General features: G+C 44.6%; 1 protein-coding gene across 2 annotated transcripts in view; it reads left to right on the forward strand.

The window, feature by feature from the left end:
• rorb (RAR-related orphan receptor B) overlaps nt 1-18,285 on the forward strand; it is a gene marked incomplete at both ends in the record, with an annotated part of 41,922 nt that extends 23,637 nt beyond the window's left edge. Inside the window, 10 exons of one of the 2 annotated variants that reach the window (XM_080765131.1) lie at nt 6,575-6,593; nt 7,281-7,366; nt 8,233-8,374; nt 9,365-9,811; nt 12,233-12,354; nt 13,487-13,619; nt 15,347-15,454; nt 16,056-16,166; nt 16,375-16,487; nt 18,121-18,285. In XM_080765131.1, coding sequence (XP_080621257.1) covers nt 6,575-6,593; nt 7,281-7,366; nt 8,233-8,374; nt 9,365-9,811; nt 12,233-12,354; nt 13,487-13,619; nt 15,347-15,454; nt 16,056-16,166; nt 16,375-16,487; nt 18,121-18,285 — 1,446 coding nt within the window. Of the gene's footprint in view, nt 1-6,574; nt 6,594-7,280; nt 7,367-8,232; nt 8,375-9,364; nt 9,812-12,232; nt 12,355-13,486; nt 13,620-15,346; nt 15,455-16,055; nt 16,167-16,374; nt 16,488-18,120 lie in introns of those variants that run through there. The other variant, XM_080765130.1, reaches the window with a different exon arrangement.
• Between the last annotated feature and the right edge of the window lie 2,660 nt (nt 18,286-20,945).

Genomic DNA, 20,945 nt, shown 5'->3' on the forward strand with positions numbered 1-20,945 from the left:
ACTTTCCATCAGTGTTTTTCAGAGAAACAGTTAAATAGGCGGATACCAGGGTTTTGTTCTTAAACGGGATCGTGTGCGTATAAGAGATATTGTTTTGTTTTCATTCGGGTTTTTTTTTGTACGATGCTAAGCTTTACAGTATACTCGGAGCTCCCAATTCTATATTCTTGCTCCTCTAAATGTAATTTACAATGAAAGCCAAACGCTCCAAATGCATTCCCAATGTGCATTACATCCAGACAACAACACCACCAACACATGACTCACAAAGGAGAATATGCGTGTTGTGGGAATGCATCCCCGGTGCGAGTCTTAATTGTATCGCAATGTTATGCAGCTGCGGTATAAGCTTAAAACATGGAAGTGGGCGTATATATATATATATCAGCGTCCAAACTGATATGTATAAATATTTGTCGGCAGACCACCCACCCCCCCCCCTTCTTTTCAGAGAGTATGTATAGTAATGCTCTGGGCGCCGGTGCGCTGCAGAGCCATGACATCACTTCCTCCAGAGGGAGCGCGACGGCTTTGCGAATAATGCAGTGTGACAGCCAGACGACCCACCGCGAGTGGGTGGTCACCATGGTAACAGCGATGCCGTCAACACCATCTCGCCATATCCTACCTGACAGGCCCCCACTGGCACACACTCACGCACGCACACACACACACACACACACACACACACACACGCACGCACGCACAATAGCTCCCACTTTGAACAATGTATAAATGCCCACGCAAGCCTTGTGAAATGTATCCACACACACACACACACACACACACACACACACACACACACACACACACACACGCACGCACGCACAATCGCACATTGTGTGCACACACGCGCGCGCGCAAATCTTTTTTTCTCTCGGCTTCAACACAATCATTCAAAAGGGAATCATGAATAAATACAAACGCGGCCTATAAGACAATATACACATGCCCACACACCACCCATAATAGCATAATATCACCTATGGAACAATATGTGATTTACAGTATCGGACACTGGACAGTGTTCCTTGACGCGGGGGGGGGGGGGGGGGGGGGGGTTCCAGGTGGACCCTTATTGATCTTTAACCGGGTCTATTCGGTTATACAAGTGTTAAATTATTGTTAGACATCTGCATTACTTAATTTAGAGGAGGTCTATCTATACACACATTTAGAGAGAACGTCGGAGAATAAACGTCCCTTCTTTGCACGGAATTGTGGACGGCATTTTTATCCGACGGCAAACTAAAAGTTATTCTTCAGTTTTGTGTCTGAGAGGCGATACGTATAATATGTCTCATCAAATGGTGGTCCGTGGCTGAATAAATAATGCACCTTGATATAAAAAAGTTTGAACACCACTGGTACAGACCAGTGGTTCGCAAACCCTTTTCATGTCAAGGACCCCCACATTGACACTAATTAGTGCGTGGACCCCCATTAGAAAAGACATGCCAGGGACCCCCCCATACGAGAAGATTTTGACAGCTCCAGCAGTGATTCTCAACCCGTTTCACTTCAAGGACCCCCTGTTTGACAAGCGTTAGTCTATACGGGCCCCACATTTAATGGTATTTCTATCTCTGGGTGGGACCCACAATTTATATTGTAAAATCAATGTTAATTTATACTCTTGAGAGCGTATACAAAATGGACGGCTCCATTTGGGTTCCATTTGTACACTCTCAGAGTTACAGGCCCATAAGGGTCCATTTGGTTCCAAACTATCATTTAGCTCGGGACCCCCTGGAGCTCCCTTAACCCATTCTGAACGGGAACCCATTTGGGTGTTAGCATCATGTTATGCTTTAGCTATAGAAAAATAGCAGATCTACAAGCTACGAGCTTGTAGGTCTGCTATTTTTGAAAAATCGAAGAACGACTGACATTTTTAGAATCTGATCTCAGGTCAGAATGGGTAAATCAGACCAGTGTGTGTCCAGTGGAAACCTCGTATGAATCTGATCTCAGGTCAGAATGGGTTAAGGACCCCTGGGGTCCCCGGACCCCACTTCGGGAAACACTGGTATAGACTATAATAGTATAGAGTAACACACAAGGAGCTTGCAAGTGAAAAAGATCCCATAATAATGAATGAACTGCACATAATAAGCCCCGTTTAATAGTGAAAAGAGCCAAGTTCACAATGTGTTATGCTTATAGCTCGTATATTTATTTATACTATTTATTTCGTTTTTATTTTTGATTCAAAAATAAATAATTCATAATAATAATAATTGATTGAAACAATTTATTTTCCGTGAAGATAGAAAAGTGTTTGACGAATCGTGCGCAGTGGATTATGAAATACAAGGAAATATCGTAGAACGTGGAATTGCACGTGCACATACTGTGCACAGTACACACACACACACACACACACACACACACACACACACACACACACACACACACACACACACACTGCTGCTCTCCAGCATTTTGTTTAGTGCTCAAATTTAGACGCTGCATAACTGTCATGTCCCAAAGCACAACTGACCTGTTTACCAACTATAAATAGTTACAGCAACTTTCATCGACAACTGCACGTGCACGCGCGCGCGCGTGCGTGCGTGCGTGCGTGCGTGTGTGTGTGTGTGTGTGTGTGTGTGCGTGTGCACAAGTTCGCCCCAGTCCAGTGCGCTGACCCAGTTAGGATCCAGTCTGCCAGGAAGGCTTTTAACTGGGTTACCTCCACACATCTTCAACTTCACAGCACCAACCAAACAACCAACTTCATTTCACACAACACACAGTCCGCCCCCTACATCCCATAATAATAATAATAATAATAATAATACATTGCATGTGTTAATGCAATTTACATTTGAAAACAAATCTACACAGCCCTACGAAGTAAAAACATTCTATAGCGTCTCTGTCGGGTGGAAAACCCCATGTATGTCTAAAAGTGTGACTTTTCCCGATTCGATTTAAAAAGAAGCACAAGTGGCAGATCTACAAGCTCGAAGCGAGTTTGTGGGTCTGCTATACTTTTGATGCGTGTGAATCTTGTGCTTACTTTTGATGCTTCCGGTCTCTTAACCCATTCTGCATTCTCATGTTATGCTTTAGCTATTGAAAAACAGCAGATCTACAAGCTCGTAGCGCGCCACCGAGTGGCGCGCCACGAGCTTGCAGGTCTGCTATTTTTGAAAAACCGAAGAACGACGGACATTTTTTAGAATCTGATCTCAGGTCAGAATGGGTTAATCGGACCAGTGTGTGTCCAGTGGAAACCTCGTATGAATCTGATCTCAGGTCAGAAGAACGGGTTAAAGAGGCGACCCACCTATACGTACGGGAATGTAAATGGGAGATGGTGTGTCTTGGTCTCCCATGTGTCTTGGGAGGTATAGCTGTAGAGCAGTGGTTCCCAAAACCAGACATTTGAAGTCTCTCCGGGACCCAAACTATACACTCTCGATGCTGTACGCGTTGAGCTTGTAGATCTGCTCTGTTCACTATACCTCTCTTTGCTATATTCATGGAATCTATTGGATTTGCTTTCTTTTTTTTTTTTCTTTTTTTTTTATTAATTCGCTAAATCTTTGAATTTGTATTTACACTTTTGAAAATCCTTTGAAATACTAATAATTAAAAACTAAATGCAGGCAAACGTTTGCTCCCCCCCCCCCCCCCCCAACCATAAAAATTGGTCCGCGTGCAACCCACAAATGGATCCCGACCCAGTGGTTGGGAAGCGCTGCCATAGAGACACAGGGGAATGAGTCCCGTTTTAAGGCAGGCGGAGGGAGGAGGAGGAGGGCAGTGGAAACAGGTGAGCAGCGGACAGCGAACCGCAGGGCTGGTGGGGGAGTGCGCACGGAGACAGGTGGTGTGGAACTGGGACTATGAGGTGACATTGAGTGGAATGTGAAAAGTGACCGTGACCGTGAGAACACGGGGAGAGGAGAAGTTTGTTCCTCGGGGCTTTCCCGTCAGAAAGAGGGGGCAGTATATACCCTTCTGGGTGCCTTTTCTGGCCATGGAAAGGGGGTGGGCGAAGCGTCCAAATTGGCATTCAAAGCCGTGTCGTAAAAACAGCAGGCTTTGGTATAGCTCAACTGAGGTAAGATGTCAGCTCCATGGTCCTATAAGCTCACAGATTCAAATCTCAACCGTGGGGTGTATACTTATTTTTTTTCTTTTCTTTTTTTAACTGGGTTAGGGTTATAGGGTTATGAACAGAACATGGAGGAGGAGGAGGGTTAGGTGTCGTTTTTGTGAGGTATATCCGCTCAGGTTTAGGGTTAGGTCATTTTTTTGTGAGGTTAAGCCTATAGGGCCATTGCCATTGACAGTGAAGGCAAAGACCAAAGTAAATAAAATAATAGACCACAACGGAAGAACTGGCAGAAAGGACTGCAAGAGCAGAGGTGACCTGTGTGAACTATGTAGCCTATTAGACCCACACTAATGAGCTACATCTTTATGAGATTACCTCGTTATAGATAATGCACGTCATGAGGGGAAACTCAAATAGCTGAACCCTATATGGGCCACGTTACACAAAAATGGCCATGGGGGGCCAGCATGCCAAGCTGATAAATTGACAACGTCGATGACACTCGACGACCTCTGAGGTTCTCGAGTCTGACGTTTTGCGGACGATTGTTCATGTAGGGCCAATACTGTAGTAATGTATAATTAAAGTGAAGGTATAATAACTTCAGTCTAAAACGGATTGATTGATTGGCAGGTCAGTCAAAATGACGCTGCGGGCTGGAAGTGGCCTGCGGGCCTGATCGAGTGTCACTGCACTATACACGGTACGAGATGGCGCGCGCACACGCACACTGCACACACACAGTATAAGTAAGCCTCTGTCGATGTACACCCCATGCAGCCATGATGCACACAAAACCCCTGGACATGCCACTATACCGTATGTCACTGTCACACTCCAACCCTTGATGCTATAGCCTTCCCCGGCCCGGCCGAATCGAGCCCCGACCTCCGAATCTGAGGGGGGGGGGGAATATTCTGCCCACAAGGCCTGGTTTTCTATAGCAAATACACCTGGGTGTATTTAATTGAACCAATACCGGTGTCGTGTAGTACTCGAGTTCCGGTCTCGGCCTCGAGTTCCGGTCTCGAGTTCACGTTTCCATTCGCTCCGTCTCTCGTCTCCGTCTCGCCCACATTTACTCTGCCTTGTATACTTCCGCCCACCGAGTCCACTCGAGTCACGCGTCTCTCTACAATGCAGTTCAATCATTTTATTATACCCGCATGTTATATGAGGAGAGCTGTCTGGCGCTTATAGACGGCCATCTTGTTAAGTAACGCGCAGTGCAGATGACACGCCCGCCTGCTCCCACATTGTTTTATATACATTATATCAGATGTGAAAAAAGTCTGTTCTCTGTCTCAACTTGTTCTCGCCTTCCCCGATATGAATAAAATATCACGCAGCGTGAGAATTCACGGGAAAAACAGAAATACGAGGTTTCTGCCCGTCAGCGACGAGACACAAACACGCAGATTATTGTTTTTGTTTTTTTTTTAAACTACCAAAAAGTATCATTAACCTTTTATGACCTGAAACTTTCCACGACCAACGACGTCCTGCTAAATGTGCTTTTTTTACCTTGCCATTATATAACCACCCCAGTGGCGTTTCTGGCCCCCCTGGCTGGGTCGAGATCACCAACCTACCCCACATTACTTGAGGGGGTTCCACCAAGGGGGCCAGCTAGACACTCCAATGTGGAAGCGCTGGGGCGCCTAGTGGTAAGAGGAAGGACTGCAGGCGGACCCGTGGATTCATGACGAGGAAACCACCGTGCAGCTGGGCCTTAACATTGATCGCTCGGTTGCATTTCCGCATTGCGGAAATGCGCCCCGCAAAAAGGCGGAAATAGACGGTCGCCTCCGGTGTGCTTCAAAACGCCACTGAGCAACTTCCACTGACATGAATAGCGCAGAGGGGGGGGGGGGCGGAGCTTCGCGCCAGTTCAGTCTCTATCCTTTTTAATACTACTATGGGTTCCACGTGGACACTTATACACAGGTCAACTTCTAGAGTTCAGAGAGATGCAAACCACACACACACACACACACACACACACACACAGACCCCCCCCCATGATGGAGGCCGGGCCGTGGGCAGGTATACTGTATATACCGCGGCTTACAGTCAGCTGTGCCTATAAGCTATACCTAAATACCTGGTAGGGAAATAAAGTATTTGGATTAGATCCGTCTCGTCTATAATCTCTTTATAGGCAGTGTGCCATCTCAGCAGACAGCAGTATACCTGCGCTACTACGGTACAGGGAAACCTAACGTACAGTAAGAGTATCTTATACATGCACTCTCTGAGGAGGAGGAGGAGGACCTATAGCGGAGAGATATATTCTGTACTGTACTGGTACTGTTCTGTACATGCGGCGCCTCCGAGCGGGACCTATATATACAGTAGCTATAGTTAGTGGTTTTGTGTCGTCGGCCACTATATATACAGCAATGGACAGTGCGTTGTGCGGCGAGAGGCATGACGTTACAGTAGCCTGACGTTAGATACTGTACAGCCGGCGTCATTCTGTGCCTTTGGGGTTGTGTCTGCATGGAGCTGCCCATACACTGTAAGTCAATGTGTGTGCGCGCGTGTGTGCGTGTGCGTGTGCGCGTGTGTGTCTGTGTGTGTGCGCCAACGTGCTCGTGTCTGTCGATGCGTTCTTCCATTAGAAATGATGTCATGGCTGTCATCACAGCATATAGCCTCTGGTGTTGTACTGTGTGTGTGTGTGTGTGTGTGTGTGTGTGTGTGTGTGTGTGTGTGTGTGTGTCATTAGAAAGGCTTTTAAGAGCACTGGTTCTCAAGCATTTTCATTTCAAGGACCCCCACATTCTATATGCATCTGGCATGCGGACCTCCATTTGAAAATATAGAGAAGAGAAGATGTGTCAAGTTAAAGCAAGGGTTAGGATTTAGCTGGGGACCCTATATGGAACCATGGTCCTTGAGAGGAGACTGCACCACACACACACACACACACACACACACACACACACACAGAGAGAGAGAGAGAGAGAGGCCGAAGGGTATTTTAGAAGCTGTCTGGGCCGTTCTAATAAGCCCACCATCTGAGCTCGCCTCGTCGCCAGCCGCTGGATAAAATGAAGTCTGCGCCCATTACGTTTTCTCTTTCATTTCCTCCCCGTTACGTAAACCTGCCGTTATATGCATTGTGCCGTTATAGTTACGCAATGTGTTCTTTTTTTCTCTTTTCTCCTCTCTCTCTCTCTCTCTCTCTCTTCCTGCCCGGCAGCCCAAATCGAAGTCATACCCTGCAAGATATGCGGGGACAAATCGTCAGGTATCCACTACGGTGTCATCACCTGCGAGGGATGTAAGGTGAGTCGCCGGCGCATTGTCCCCCTTCTCGCCACACAGCAATGCTTTCATTTCCTCCTGTCTCTCTCTCTCTCTCTCTCTCATGAGTACATAATGGTAATATAATCCTATGTTGCAATTCCATTACTTCCCGTCCCGCCCCACATTGGCACTTCTGCCACACCACACACAGTCACACGCAATGATGTTATGTTAACCCATTCTGACCGGAGATCAGATTCTAAAAAAAAATGTCTTCTACACCCTGACAGTTTTCCATTCTGACCCGAGATCAGATTCTAAAAAATGTCTTCCATGTCAGTCGCTCTTCGATTTTTCAAAAATAGCAGACCTATATACAAGCTCGTAGCGCGCCACCGAGTGGCGCGCTACGAGCTTGTAGATCTGCTATTTTTCAATAGCTAAAGCATAACATGACGCTAAGACCAAAATGGGTTCCCGCCCAGAATGGGTTAAGTCTGAGGACGTACTGTACTGTACAAAAAGACAAATGGACCCTTACGGGGGACCATTTTGTACATCCTCAGAGGTAACACAGTAAAGGACAATTTCCTCAAGGGATTGTGCAATCTCTCTCCCCATATCCTCTCTCTCTCTCGCATCTCAATTTCTTCCTGTTCCTCACTTTCTTACTTTGTTTTCGATATCTCGCTCACATGATTTATCTTTTGATCTCAATTTCCCTCTCTCTCTCTCTCTCTCTCTCATACATAATGGTGACATAACACTTCGGCCCATTATGGTGAAGCCAACGTGCTTCCATCAGTGGCATCGTGCTTCCACCGGTTGCCATAACGTGCCAGTGTGTGTGTGTGTGTGAAGCAGATGTTTGTTAACGTCTCCGTCATGTGACCACCACCACGCAGGGCTTCTTCAGGAGGAGTCAGCAGAACAACGCGTCCTACTCCTGCCCCCGCCAGAGGAACTGCCTCATCGACAGAACCAACCGCAACCGATGCCAACACTGCCGGCTCCAGAAGTGTCTCGCCCTGGGGATGTCCAGAGATGGTGAGAGAGAGAGAGAGCGCACACTCTGGGCACAATATGGCTGCACATGTGGCTGGCATGCGTATTGTATAGGCCTGCATGTGTGTGTATGCGGGGCACACACAGGCCAACTGTGCCAAGCCATGCAACACATGTCTCAGTTCAGTCAGTGGTTCCCCAAAACCGGGGGTCCCCAAATGATTTTGGGTGGTACCCCACAATGTGCAAGATTGTTTCTATTTTTGCATATAGGCCTACAGGACATCTGCACATTCCTAAAACGTTCAATATTAATATATACTTTCTTTTAATACCAATAGTTGGAATCGTCAGATATATGTAAGAAAGAGGCAAACATTGTGAAAGTAGCCTATATACTAAAAGCTCACAACACCCCGTGTTTACGGGAGAGTCAAACAAACTGTAATGCCCCAACTCCTACAATGCCAAGTGCTTGTCAGGGTGGGCGTGGGGGGTAGCCAGTTAAAATATGATTATTTTACAAACAAACAAACAAACAAACAAGAAACAACAAAACCTCCAGACCTGCAGACTCACTCAGACAATTCCACTGTATAGTCTGAAGACTCCACCTCAACCCCTAGCACTCCTCCCTCCTCGTATTCCTCCTTTGTTCGCTGCAGATGCTATATACTGTAGTTTACTACGCAGATATATCTTGGTCGCTTGGTCTTGTGTTCTTGCTATACTGTTTACTAGATTTTAGTTTTTCTTAGCCACAAATGTGCTGTACAGAATGTTATTTAGATAATGTGTTGTCCAGACAGACGCTATTGGTTCATGGTATAGTTTCTTTGAGGCCCTGCATTGTTCTCTCTGCACTTTGCTCATTAGTGCAGAGAGAACTGCACTAATGAGTGCTAACTATCTACCTATTTCCCAGTGTTCATGTTTTACTGGCCATGCTGATGTCGCTCATGGAAGTTGCTCTGCTAAATGCCTAAACTGCCTTCTCTGAACATGAGGATAAAACTTGTCCTCTCTCCCCAGCGGTGAAGTTCGGCCGCATGTCCAAGAAGCAGCGCGACAGCCTGTACGCCGAGGTGCAGAAGCACCAGGCGCGCCTGGCGGAGGAGCGGCAGGCGCGCACGGGCGAGGCCGAGGCGCTGGCGCGCGTCTACTCCTCCAGCCTCACCAACGGCCTCTCCACGCTCAACCACGAGATCGGCGGCACCTACGCCAACGGGCACGTCATCGAGCTGCCCAAGGGCGGCGGCCACGTGGTGGGCAACGGCGGCGGCGGCGGCGGCGTGCCCTACTACGGCATGGACTCCACCCAGCCGTCCCCGGACCAGTCGGGCCTGGACATGTCGGGCATGAAGCACATCAAGCAGGAGCCCGTCTACGACCTGACGCCCGTGCCCAACCTGTTCAGCTACGGCGGCTACCAGGAGAGCCAGCTGGGCTCCAATAATAACGTCAGCATGGGAGATCTGGGTAAGAAGGGCCAGCGGGGTTTGCCATGTCTGCTTGTTATAAACGACGGTGCGGGCGGGCTTCTTTCTTGCGCTTGTGAATATTGATATGTATCCTATTAGCCCGCGGGACCCCATCTGAGAATAGTTTGTGCCAGGGGACCCACCACCATACAAGATTTGTTTTGGATTGATTGAATACTTTGCCCCCTGGACTCGGAGTCGAGTTGGCTCTGTATTTGAGTGATTTTCTTTCCACAGCTGTATGGGTGGAAACCTCCTCAAATGTCCCAAAGCTGTGACTTTTTCAGGATTTAAAGTCAAAAGCAGCAAACGTAGCAAATCGACAAGCTCAAAACACATTTATTTTGATGCTTTTGTATGTGACGCTGTGTAGTATGATCAAGTATAGCCGTGTTAAGGTGTTAACACATTCTGTCCGGGAACCCATTTTGGTGTTATCATTATGTCATGCTTTAGGTATTGAAAAATAGCAGATCTACAAGCTCATATCGCGCCACCGAGTGGCGCGATACGAGCTTGTAGGTCTGCTATTTTTGAAAAATCGAAGAATCTCGGGTCAGAATGGGTTCATCAGACCAGTGTGTGTCCAGTGGAAACCTCGTGTGAATCTGATCTCAGGTCAGAATGGGTTAAAGGGGGGGCACTGCAGTGGCACAGTCGGCCGCGCTGTCGCATCACAGCTAGAAGGTCCCGGGTTTGATTCCTGCCAGGGGAAGCTGTGGGAACTGGGGGCGTGCTCTCTCTCTCTTTCTGTTTGCATGTTCTCCCTGTGTCCCCTATAGGCCTATATATGGTAGATATACCCTCACAAAAAACGTGCAGTAATCCTGGTCTCTATACAGTATACACTAGCCTCCCCCTGGTCAGCTTCCCCGCGCAATGTCTGGTCCGGGGATTACAGTTTAGGCAATCGGCACTGGGTAAAAAAAATAAAAATAAAGATAAAAGTGTTGATGGCTGTCCAGGGAGTGTGTGGCATTGGTCAACGATGTCTTTTACAGGGAAAACTAGGGGTGGTGACAGATTGGGGGATTGATGAGGGGTGTGCAGGGAGAGTGACAGAGTGCGGGATTGGATGAGGGGGGGGGGGGTGGGGTGGGGGGGATGGCAGGGAGAGTGACAGAGTGACTCACACAGTGCTAATCTGAGAGGAGACAGAAGATCAGACAGGCTTATTTATACTATACACACAGCCATCTGACAACATGTCCACTCCAAAAGCCCTCGGTGTGTGTTTCCTCCCACCACGTTCACATGCTTTCCGGTCGTATACAGTCTGGAGCGACGGGAATCCGGAGATAAAGCGGATGTGACGTCTCAGGAAGTGTAGTTCCAGACTCAAGTCCAAATGGGCCTCTATATAGACACACAGTAGCATCCAGGAGGTGTCGTCGCGAAGACAAATAACGGTGCTTTTTTACTCGGTGATATAGTTATAGCTGTTAAATATCTCTATGTTCTGATAGTAATAATCATTGCTTTGGCCCAATTGATTGTTTGTTCAGTGACACGGGTCTGTCGCCAGCTCTTTAGTAAAAAAGTAAAATTACTTTTAGTTTTAAAAGTCCATTTACTGTATGTAACGACATAGGCTGTGCTTTTTTGTCTGTGTATGTTCGATTGAACATTAACTCCAGATATCACCAAATATTGCACCTTGGAATATTGACCAATAATAATAATAATAATAATAATAAGACAAAATATCCTCATTTTTGACATTTAAGTGCAATTAAGATGCGCAATTATTAATTAACAATGTACGCGCATTTAAGCGTTGTCGTACGACGACAGCGAAAATAGAAGCAGACAAAGTGGCGCAATGTGCTGCTTGCGATACTGTAGATCTGTTTTGTGTACGTCGATAACACAGACAGCGCTCATTTTATGCCTGTCTGCAACTCTGAGAGTGCATACACAACACATGGAACCAAAGGGACCATTATTGGGTCTGTAACTCTGAGAGTGAAAACAATTGTTCCGTTTTGTACACTCTATGGGTTAAACAAACACTGAGGATTTGTATTTATTATTATCTTTATTTTATTTTTCAGTGTAGATTGGGCTGCCCGAGATAGAAATGAAATGATAGAAAGTGGGGGTTTGTATCCTATAGTGCATATCAAACTGGAATAAAAAAATCACACACGTCTCTCTCTCTCTCTCTCTCTCTCTCATTAGAGACACAGCACTACCCCCCTCTCTGTTTCTGGCGCCCCCTACTGGTATAAATAAGTAACATACTTGTGCTCATAGACACACACAGGTACACAGGTACACAGGTACATGGACATTGCTGGTAAGCTGGTTGTAGGAGTGGTTGCACCACTCAAAAATAAGTTGCTGTTGGGCAGAAACGTCTTAGTATCTCCATATAATTTTAACTTTGTGTGTTTCTTTTGTTTGTTTGGTTTTTCAGATCGTATTGCCCAGAACATAATCAAGTCCCACCTGGAGACATGTCAGTACACCGCAGACGAACTGCAACAGCTGGCCTGGCAAACACACTCCTATGAGGAGGTCAAGATGTACCAGAGCAAGGTGTGTGTGTGTGTGTGTGTGTGTGTGTGTGTGTGTGTGTGTGTGTGTGTGTGTGTGTGTGTGTGTGTGTGTGTGTGTGTGTGTAAATTGAAAAGTGCAATTACAACAAAACAAAAGTGTGTTAAAATGTGTTTGACTTGGTTAACATAAATTGAGAATGAATGGATAGATGAATGAATGAATAATTGGCACCAAAGGATCTATGCAGATCCTGACAAATGATGATGAATCAATTCTCCCCCACTGCTATGTGCACGCGCGCGTTCCTTCAGTCAGTATATATGACCTCACTCATTCTTGTGTGTCTAATGCATTATGGGTCATTAAGAGGGAAGCCTTTGAACAACGATAAAAGATGGAAGACACACACAGAGGCAATTTGCTGATACCGTTCTTTGAATGTTGGGAGTGGAAATTATTCTTTCATGAGTAAGGAATGACGTTGCTGTCGGGCAGAAACTTTGTGTGTCCATATTTCAACTTTGTATGCGTGTGTGTGTGTGTGTGTGTGTGTGTGTGTGTGTGTGTGTATATATATATATATATATAGATATGTTTTTTGTTGTAAATTAATGTACTACAGCCGTGTTGCACAAAAGTAGCTAAAATGGCAGATCCACAAATGACACATTGTGAGCTTACGTAGATCGAGGGCTATTTTCATTACGTTTTTAGAAATAACGCATAACAAAGGAACGCTTTCGGACATACAAGGTTTTCCAGCCAGCAGGTGAACTCAGCACTTAGTTTGTTCTTCACTGAACACAGACATACTGTAGTAACTGTACACGGCAGTGTACGTAAACAGCTGGATGCCGTTTACACAACTAGGGCCGTAACTGTTGAAATCAAAAAGCGTGTTTTTTGGGGGTTTTTTTACAATATATCCATGAATGAATTAATCATGCAAAGATTCTAATATTGACTAATGATTAGTCCGATTAACCAGCACTTGTAGGTCTGCCACTTTTGAAAAATCGAAGAGCGACTGACATAGAAGATATTTTTAGAATCTGATCTCAGGTCAGAATGGAAAACTGTCAGGATGTAGAAGACATGTTTAGAATCTGATCTCAGGTCAGAGTGGGTTAAGCCTATAGTGGAGCGACTGTAACCGAGCCTGTGTCCTCAGAGCCAGGACGTGCTGTGGCAGCAGTGTGCCATCCAGATCACCCACGCCATCCAGTACGTGGTGGAGTTTGCCAAGCGCATCTCCGGCTTCATGGAGCTGTGCCAGAACGACCAGATCCTGCTGCTCAAGTCAGGTGAGGCTTAATAATACGGCTGTCATGGTCGTGTCACTCTGGCCCCTTTTCCGAACCGGTTGGTTCCCAGTGGGAACCGGTTCAGTTCTTTTGGGGTTTTTTTAGTCCATGAGCCAGAGCTCCAAAATGTTAATTATGATTTGAGTGGGCAAAACCATACCTATATTAGATTATTATTATCACCATGAAATTTCCCCCAATTGAGTACTTACACGAAGACAATGATTTATTGTATTACAAATTTTACATTTTTAAATATGCAAATGAGGCATTATGTAGGAAAATATGCAAAATAGTCGAAAATATGATAAAGCTACTACTGTGGAAGGGTTATCATGTACCGGTATTCATTTACTTGTATTGATCCTATAAACAATTTAATATAGGTCTAGTTTTTCCGACCAATTTTGGAGCTCTGGCTCATGGACTAAAAACCTAAAAGAACTGAACCGGTTCCCACTGGGAACCAACCGATGGAAAAGAACTGAACCGGTTCCCACTGGGAACCAACCGGTGGAAAAGAACTGAACCGGTTCCCACTGGCAACCAACAGGTGGAAAAGGGTTCTCTGTCTGCTTTCACTACCTATACCAGTTGTTCTCAACCTGGGGCCAAATAAAACACCAGACACCAACAAGATATTCACTGCCCGTTAGTTGGAAACCATGTGTCCTGTGCAACAGGTGCTCATAGACGCTCGCTCCGATATCAAATACATAATAAAACATAAACAGACAAGAGATATCCATCATGGGCAGACAACAGATGAGTTTGAAAAGATCTCTGTCTAGGGTCATAGAGAGGTGCAATTCACGCGTGGAATCCGAGCTGCGATGAATTCGCTTGGAAATTAAATTCAGTCTTTATATTACATTGTGTTGTCGTGAGGAATCCACTGGGGAAGAAATTCTTTCTTTAATTTAAATATATTTAGTTCTGTTCTTTTGAAAGAGAATAAAATCTGCACTCTCAGTCTTGTTTAATAATGTTGATGATCCGCAGCAGCAGTCAAACGCTTAAAGATTAAATTCTTAGTCGAATTAATAGTAAATTCTGACACTGACGATGGCCTGTGCGCCGAAACGCGTCCTCAACATTATTAAACAAGACTCTATAAACAAGATTTTATTCTCTTTGAATCTGCATCCAGCAGACGCCTGCCCTGAACCTTTAAAAGACTGCCCGAGTTGAATTCTATCATGCCATTTATATTGAATATTGTGATGTCACTCCTGTCTGAAAAAGGGACGGAAAAGGTTACAAAACACCTTCCATGAACTCAAGTTTACGTTAGCTGGCATAAAGGTTTTCCTTTTGACCAAGAACAACCACACTAATCATAATACTAAACGACTAACTAATAAATACATGAAACGTTGTTTCTTCTTTAAAACCTTGACAATGTATAGTTTGTCATTGTGATACAGATAAATCGGCACTAATACAGTATGAAGTATTGTTCATTGAAATTAACCTGCTCAGAAAATGCAATTCATTTTTTTTGCGTAATGTGGTCAGATGGTCAGATGGGTGCAGGGCCGCAAAACAATTTAAAGATTGTCCAGTGGGCCTTGATGGGGAAAAAAATGGTTGAGAACCACTGCAATGAGTAAAGTACTGCACATGGAATTGCTTTGCGTTTGTTTTGTGCACCGTTGGATCAGTTGAGTAAACGTGTGTGCGCGCATGTGTGTGTGTGTGTGTGTGTGTGTGTGTTGTCCCTGCAGGTTGTCTAGAGGTGGTCTTGGTGAGGATGTGTCGGGCCTTCAACCCCCTCAACAACACTGTGCTCTTTGAGGGCAAGTACGGAGGCATGCAGATGTTCAAAGCATTAGGTGAGACACACAAGTACCGTACAGTTACTTACATGTGTTTATTAACGATAAACCTATTAGCAATTATTTCCTCGATTACTTTTTAGATCATTAACCCATTTAGACCTGACCTCAAAATAAAAAAAATATATATTCTAAATCCTCCAAGTTTTCACAATTTTTCAAAAATAGCAGACCTACAAGCTCATAGCGCGCCACGTAGATCTGCTATTTTTCAATGGCTAAAGTATAACATAATGTTTCAAACACCAAAAGGGGTTCCCGCCCAGAATGGGTTAAATAATCAAACAACGTATGTTTTTTTTTGTATTTATTGATCACGAATCGGCACGCAGAAATTGCCATAGGCTTTCTTTTTATTTATTTATAATCAACTGAATCGATTAGTCTGATTGGAAAACCAATGACTATACTACCGTCTGATGGACTGGTGACTCCAGCTTAAACAAAACAACTGTTTGACTGTTGAACTAACGGCCGCACGCTGTGTGCTTTAATCCCAAAGTTACTCGTGTGTTATCCAGAAGTGAGTGAATAATAATAATAATAATAATAATAATAATAATACGTGTGGTGTTAATAATCACCTCCCACTGTGCAGGTTGTGACGACTTGGTGAGCGCCGTGTTCGACTTCGCCAAGAGTCTGTGTTCGCTGCAGCTCACCGAGGAGGAGATCGCTCTGTTCTCCGCAGCAGTACTCATCTCCACAGGTACTACTCACAGGATTATACTTAAGTAAATGGGATTCGAAATGTACTTGAGTAAATGTACTAAAAGTAATTGCATCAAAATGTACCAAAAGTAGAAAGTATAGTCACTGTGTATAGAATGTCCAATTTCACAAAGAAAGAAAGAAGGAAAGAAAGAAAGAAAGAAAGGACATTTTTCAAATGCTTTCCGCTCGTCTTTGGTTTCCAGATCGACCGTGGCTCATGGAACCCAGGAAGGTCCAGAAGCTTCAGGAGAAGATCTACTTTGCTCTGCAGCACATTATGCAAAAGAATCACATGGACGAGGATGCGCTGGCCAAGGTACAGTCCCCCTGGTCCTCCATCTCTCCCCGAGTCGTGACAACTTATAGGATTTCAGCAAGCATGTCAGAGCTCTGAAAGCATTCCGTGCAGGCCAAGTCTCACACTAGAAATGGGTTTAGGTATCGCAGCGCAGACACCACCACAGAACCACCATACGATGACAGCATACTGTATTACTACAGAATCATAAAGTGCCACGTTAGATTGCATAGCATAGGGTGTGAAGACGGGTGACCGTGATATAGGCTGCCAATACAGACACGCCTACGTTTATTCATACCGTAGTCCAAATATAGAGTCTTAACATAAGTAAAAGTCTTTAGTACATCACGTAAACTGGAGCTAAATTAAAAAAACATGCCAGCTAGCTGGTAGGCTGCCGTGTTAACTGTTAAGTGGTCAGATGAGCCGTTTATTTTAACAGTCGATCAATCGACGGTGTTCCGTCTTGGATCAATGGAACTATAACGTAGCTTACTTTTAAGTTCCCAGTATCACAATGAAAACAACACCACTATAGCTTCCAGCTTCATCATGGTAAAAAAGAAACAAAATAGTTATGGAAATAGGAGGTTTCTGCCCGATATTATTGAAATGCCTATCATTAAAATGTTATTATTTGGTCAATGTTTTGTCCCCTATACTCGCGGCCCACTGTTTAACCCATTTTGGTGTTGGCACCATGTTGCGCTTTAGCTATTGAAATATAGCAGATCTACAAGCTCATACTACGAGCTACGAGCTTGTAGGTCTGCTATTTTTTGAAAAATCGAAGAGCGACTGACGCAGAAGACATTTTTTTTAGAATCCGATCTCAGGTCAGAATGGAAAACTGTCAGGATGTACTGTAGAAGACATTTTTTTTAGAATCCGATCTCAGGTCAGAATGGAAAACTGTCAGGATGTACTGCAGAAGACATTTTTTTTAGAATCCGATCTCAGGTCAGAATGGAAAACTGTCAGGATGTACTGCAGAAGACATTTTTTTTAGAATCCGATCTCAGGTCAGAATGGAAAACTGTCAGGATGTACTGTAGAAGACATTTCTTTAGAATCCGATCTCAGGTCAGAATGGAAAACTGTCAGGATGTACTGCAGAAGATATTTTTTTTAGAATCCGATCTCAGGTCAGAATGGAAAACTGTCAGGATGTACTGTAGAAGACATTTTTTTAGAATCCGATCTCAGGTCAGAATGGAAAACTGTCAGGATGTAGAAGACATTTTTTTTTAATCCGATCTCAGGTCAGAATGGAAAACTGTCAGGATGTAGAAGACATATTTTAGAATCTGATCTCAGGTCAGAATGGAAAACTGTCAGGATGTAGAAGACATCTTTTAGAATCTGATCTCAGGTCAGAATGGAAAACTGTCAGGATGTACTGTAGAAGACATTTTTTTAGAATCCGATCTCAGGTCAGAATGGTAAAACTGTCAGGATGTAGAAGACATTTTTTTTAGAATCTGATCTCAGGTCAGAATGGAAAACTGTCAGGATGTACTGTAGAAGACATCTTTTAGAATCTGATCTCAGGTCAGAATGGAAAACTGTCAGGATGTAGAAGACATTTTTAGAATCTGATCTCAGGTCAGAATGGGTTTAAACGATCATTCCTCTCTCTCTCTCTCAGCTGATAAGCCGCATCCCCACGCTGTCGGCGCTGTGCACGCTGCACACGGAGGAGCTGCAGGCCTTCCAGCAGCTGCACCCGGAGACGGTCAACGTCCTGTTCCCTCCGCTCTACAAGGAGCTCTTCAACCCGGACCCCAACTCCGCCATGGCCCTGCCCAAGTGACTGCCCGCCCGCGGTCCCCCCACCGCCGCCGAAGGAGAAGGACCGCCGGCTCCGCCGCCCGAGCACCCAGACCACCACCACCACCACGTCGTCTGGCACCTCCAAGAAGACGACGAGGCAGCGCCGACGGCGCTCGCTGACTGTGGTGGCCGAGGCAAGGGCAGCGTGGAGCCAAGGAGCCCGCCGCCGCCGCCGCAAACGCAACCGCCACCGCCGCCACAGACGTACGGTTATACCGCCAACAATACTAGGAATGTCCAGTACTTATAACGTCCAACGTTCCCCCCCCCCCCCGTTCACCGATACAGTCTGAAGAATGTATATATTATGAAGAAAAGAAAAAAAACGCAAACCCCCGCTTCCCCTGTAGCGACCCGAGTGCGGGGCGCTCTCCTCTCTCCTGAACGGGACTGACTGACCAGAAATGTACAGACTTTTAAGAGACAAACCTAGGAACATTTTTTTTAAGCTGTCAATCTTTTAAAACAAACAAACAAACAAACAAACAAACAAACGGGGTAAGTTAATTTCTTTTAACTTTGAGGGGAGAAAAAAAAATGTTGTTTGTCGATGACATTTTTTGTTTTGTATCGACGACGATGGCGTTACGAGCCTGCAGAAGGCTGGATGGGGGAGGGAATTTGTGTGTATTTAGTCAAAGCTATTGTAGATATTTTCTTGTAGTGCAGAGCAGATTCCAGTATTATTTCTTGTTCTGTTAAAAAAATAATAATAATAATAATAAGTTAGCCCTTATTTAAAAATGACCGTAGCCCATGGTGGCCGGATATACCTTGTCTATTGTGTTTTTATTTGATAGTTTCATATGTACAGAATTTGTAAAGTTGAAAGTGAGACTTGTACAAGAATTATGGGGTAAAAGTGGGAGTTGATTCGGGGTTTTGTTCTAGAAAAAAAAAGCCTTGTCTGGATTTTGTCGATATGTAAAGAGGGGTGTTGGCACCCTTTCCACGGGAAAAGAAGAAAAAAAAAAAAGCAATGGCATCTACTTTTCAAGGTGAATATATATACATAAATATTCTATTTTGCGAGAAACATAATCTGGCAGATTTGCCGTCCTATCAATCATTTCACTGCAATAATAACTCCGTCCAAAATAAAGAAATGGACTGCTCTTGAACAATCAATCAGAAAAAAGCCAATCAGAGACCTCACGGTAAAAGTCCCGCCTCTTACCCAGAATCCCTCCCACCACCACCACCACCACCACCGTCCAATCCCTTGTTGTTTCTGAGCGGACACCGATCTGGATAAGAAACCCAGAGGTGGTGTAACACTCGTGAAATGTGTCCCCCCCCCCCCCCCCCCCCCCCCCTTCCGTGGAGTCAGAAGTAAAGGTTAAATGCTTAAAGCCGGCCAATCCTCAACGATCTACAAGATCTGAGATTGGATATAGAGATCTAACAGATCTCTGTCCCCACCCCCTTCCCGTTACCCTGTTTTTGCACAACCCAGCCCAGCGGGCTGTCAATATGAAGGACCCCCACCTGACCTCTGACCCCTCTACCCAAGGAGCAATAACTGTTAACACTGCCTTTCTGATTTTAAAGGGCTAGTTCACCTTAACAAACAAAAAAAAAAAAAAACACTTCTGGGATCAGACATTTTGATATCTCATTTTATTCTGTGCATACCAGACCGTTTTTAAAGTTGCTTTGATTCAATACATAAAAAAAAGTATTTTCAATTTTCAAACGTAGCTTTAACCATGTTAGACTCATTTAGTGACTGATGTTGTCCTTCTTAATGCGCGTGGGGGCTGTTTTACTCGTTTTATATAGGATCAAATAAATGATCAGATATTTTAAATATTGAATCAAGCAACTTAAAAGCTATCTGGCCAGAGTAGACGTTACAATGACCCCAGTACTGTTTCAAAGTGAAATATCCCTTTAACACCCCCCCACCCACCCACGCACCCAGCTGGTCAGAAAAGCGTAGCCCTTTTAGCTAGAATGCACTATATACAGTATGAAGTACTGAAGTCCACCAATCATTTGATTTTTAAAGACATTCCATGATATTCCGTGGACTCCGTAGCATTGCTCATGTGACAGGAAATGATGACGAGGCCTTAGAGCGGCGGGCGAACCCCGTTCTACAATACAAGGCTGCATGTGAAGGGAAGCTGGCTTAGCCTCCGTAAAAAAAAAAAACCTATGCCATTTTACAGTTGCAATATTAATATGATTATCTGTATAGACAAGCTGTGATAGACAATCACTTTAGTGTGTTTTATTTATTTTCTATTTTTTTTGTTAGTCATTCCATATTTATTGACACTCGTAGATTGTCAATGCTTTTTTTTTCTCCTTTGTTTTTTAAATAAATATTATGTTGATCAACTTTTGGCCACTGCGTAGCATGACATTGGGTTTCATTGGGCATTACTGGTTACTACTGATTACATGTGTATATCTTTGCTTTCCCCTCGGCCATGTAGTGCTACCAGAGTACTGACTATACAATCCCAAGCTTAAGTTCATTAATATCCATTTGATATTAATTAAAATGCTAGGTTTTATATTTGAGTTCACTTCATGCAGTTCTCCATTCAGCCACTAGATGCTGCTCTGTCTGCATTGCTTCTGCAACATAATCCACAATCCAAAACAAATTACACCACAATGTAGGAATAC

The sequence above is a fragment of the Protomyctophum bolini genome, assembly GCF_963924005.1.
Source record: "Protomyctophum bolini genome assembly, chromosome: 6".
NCBI lineage: Eukaryota > Metazoa > Chordata > Actinopteri > Myctophiformes > Myctophidae > Protomyctophum > Protomyctophum bolini.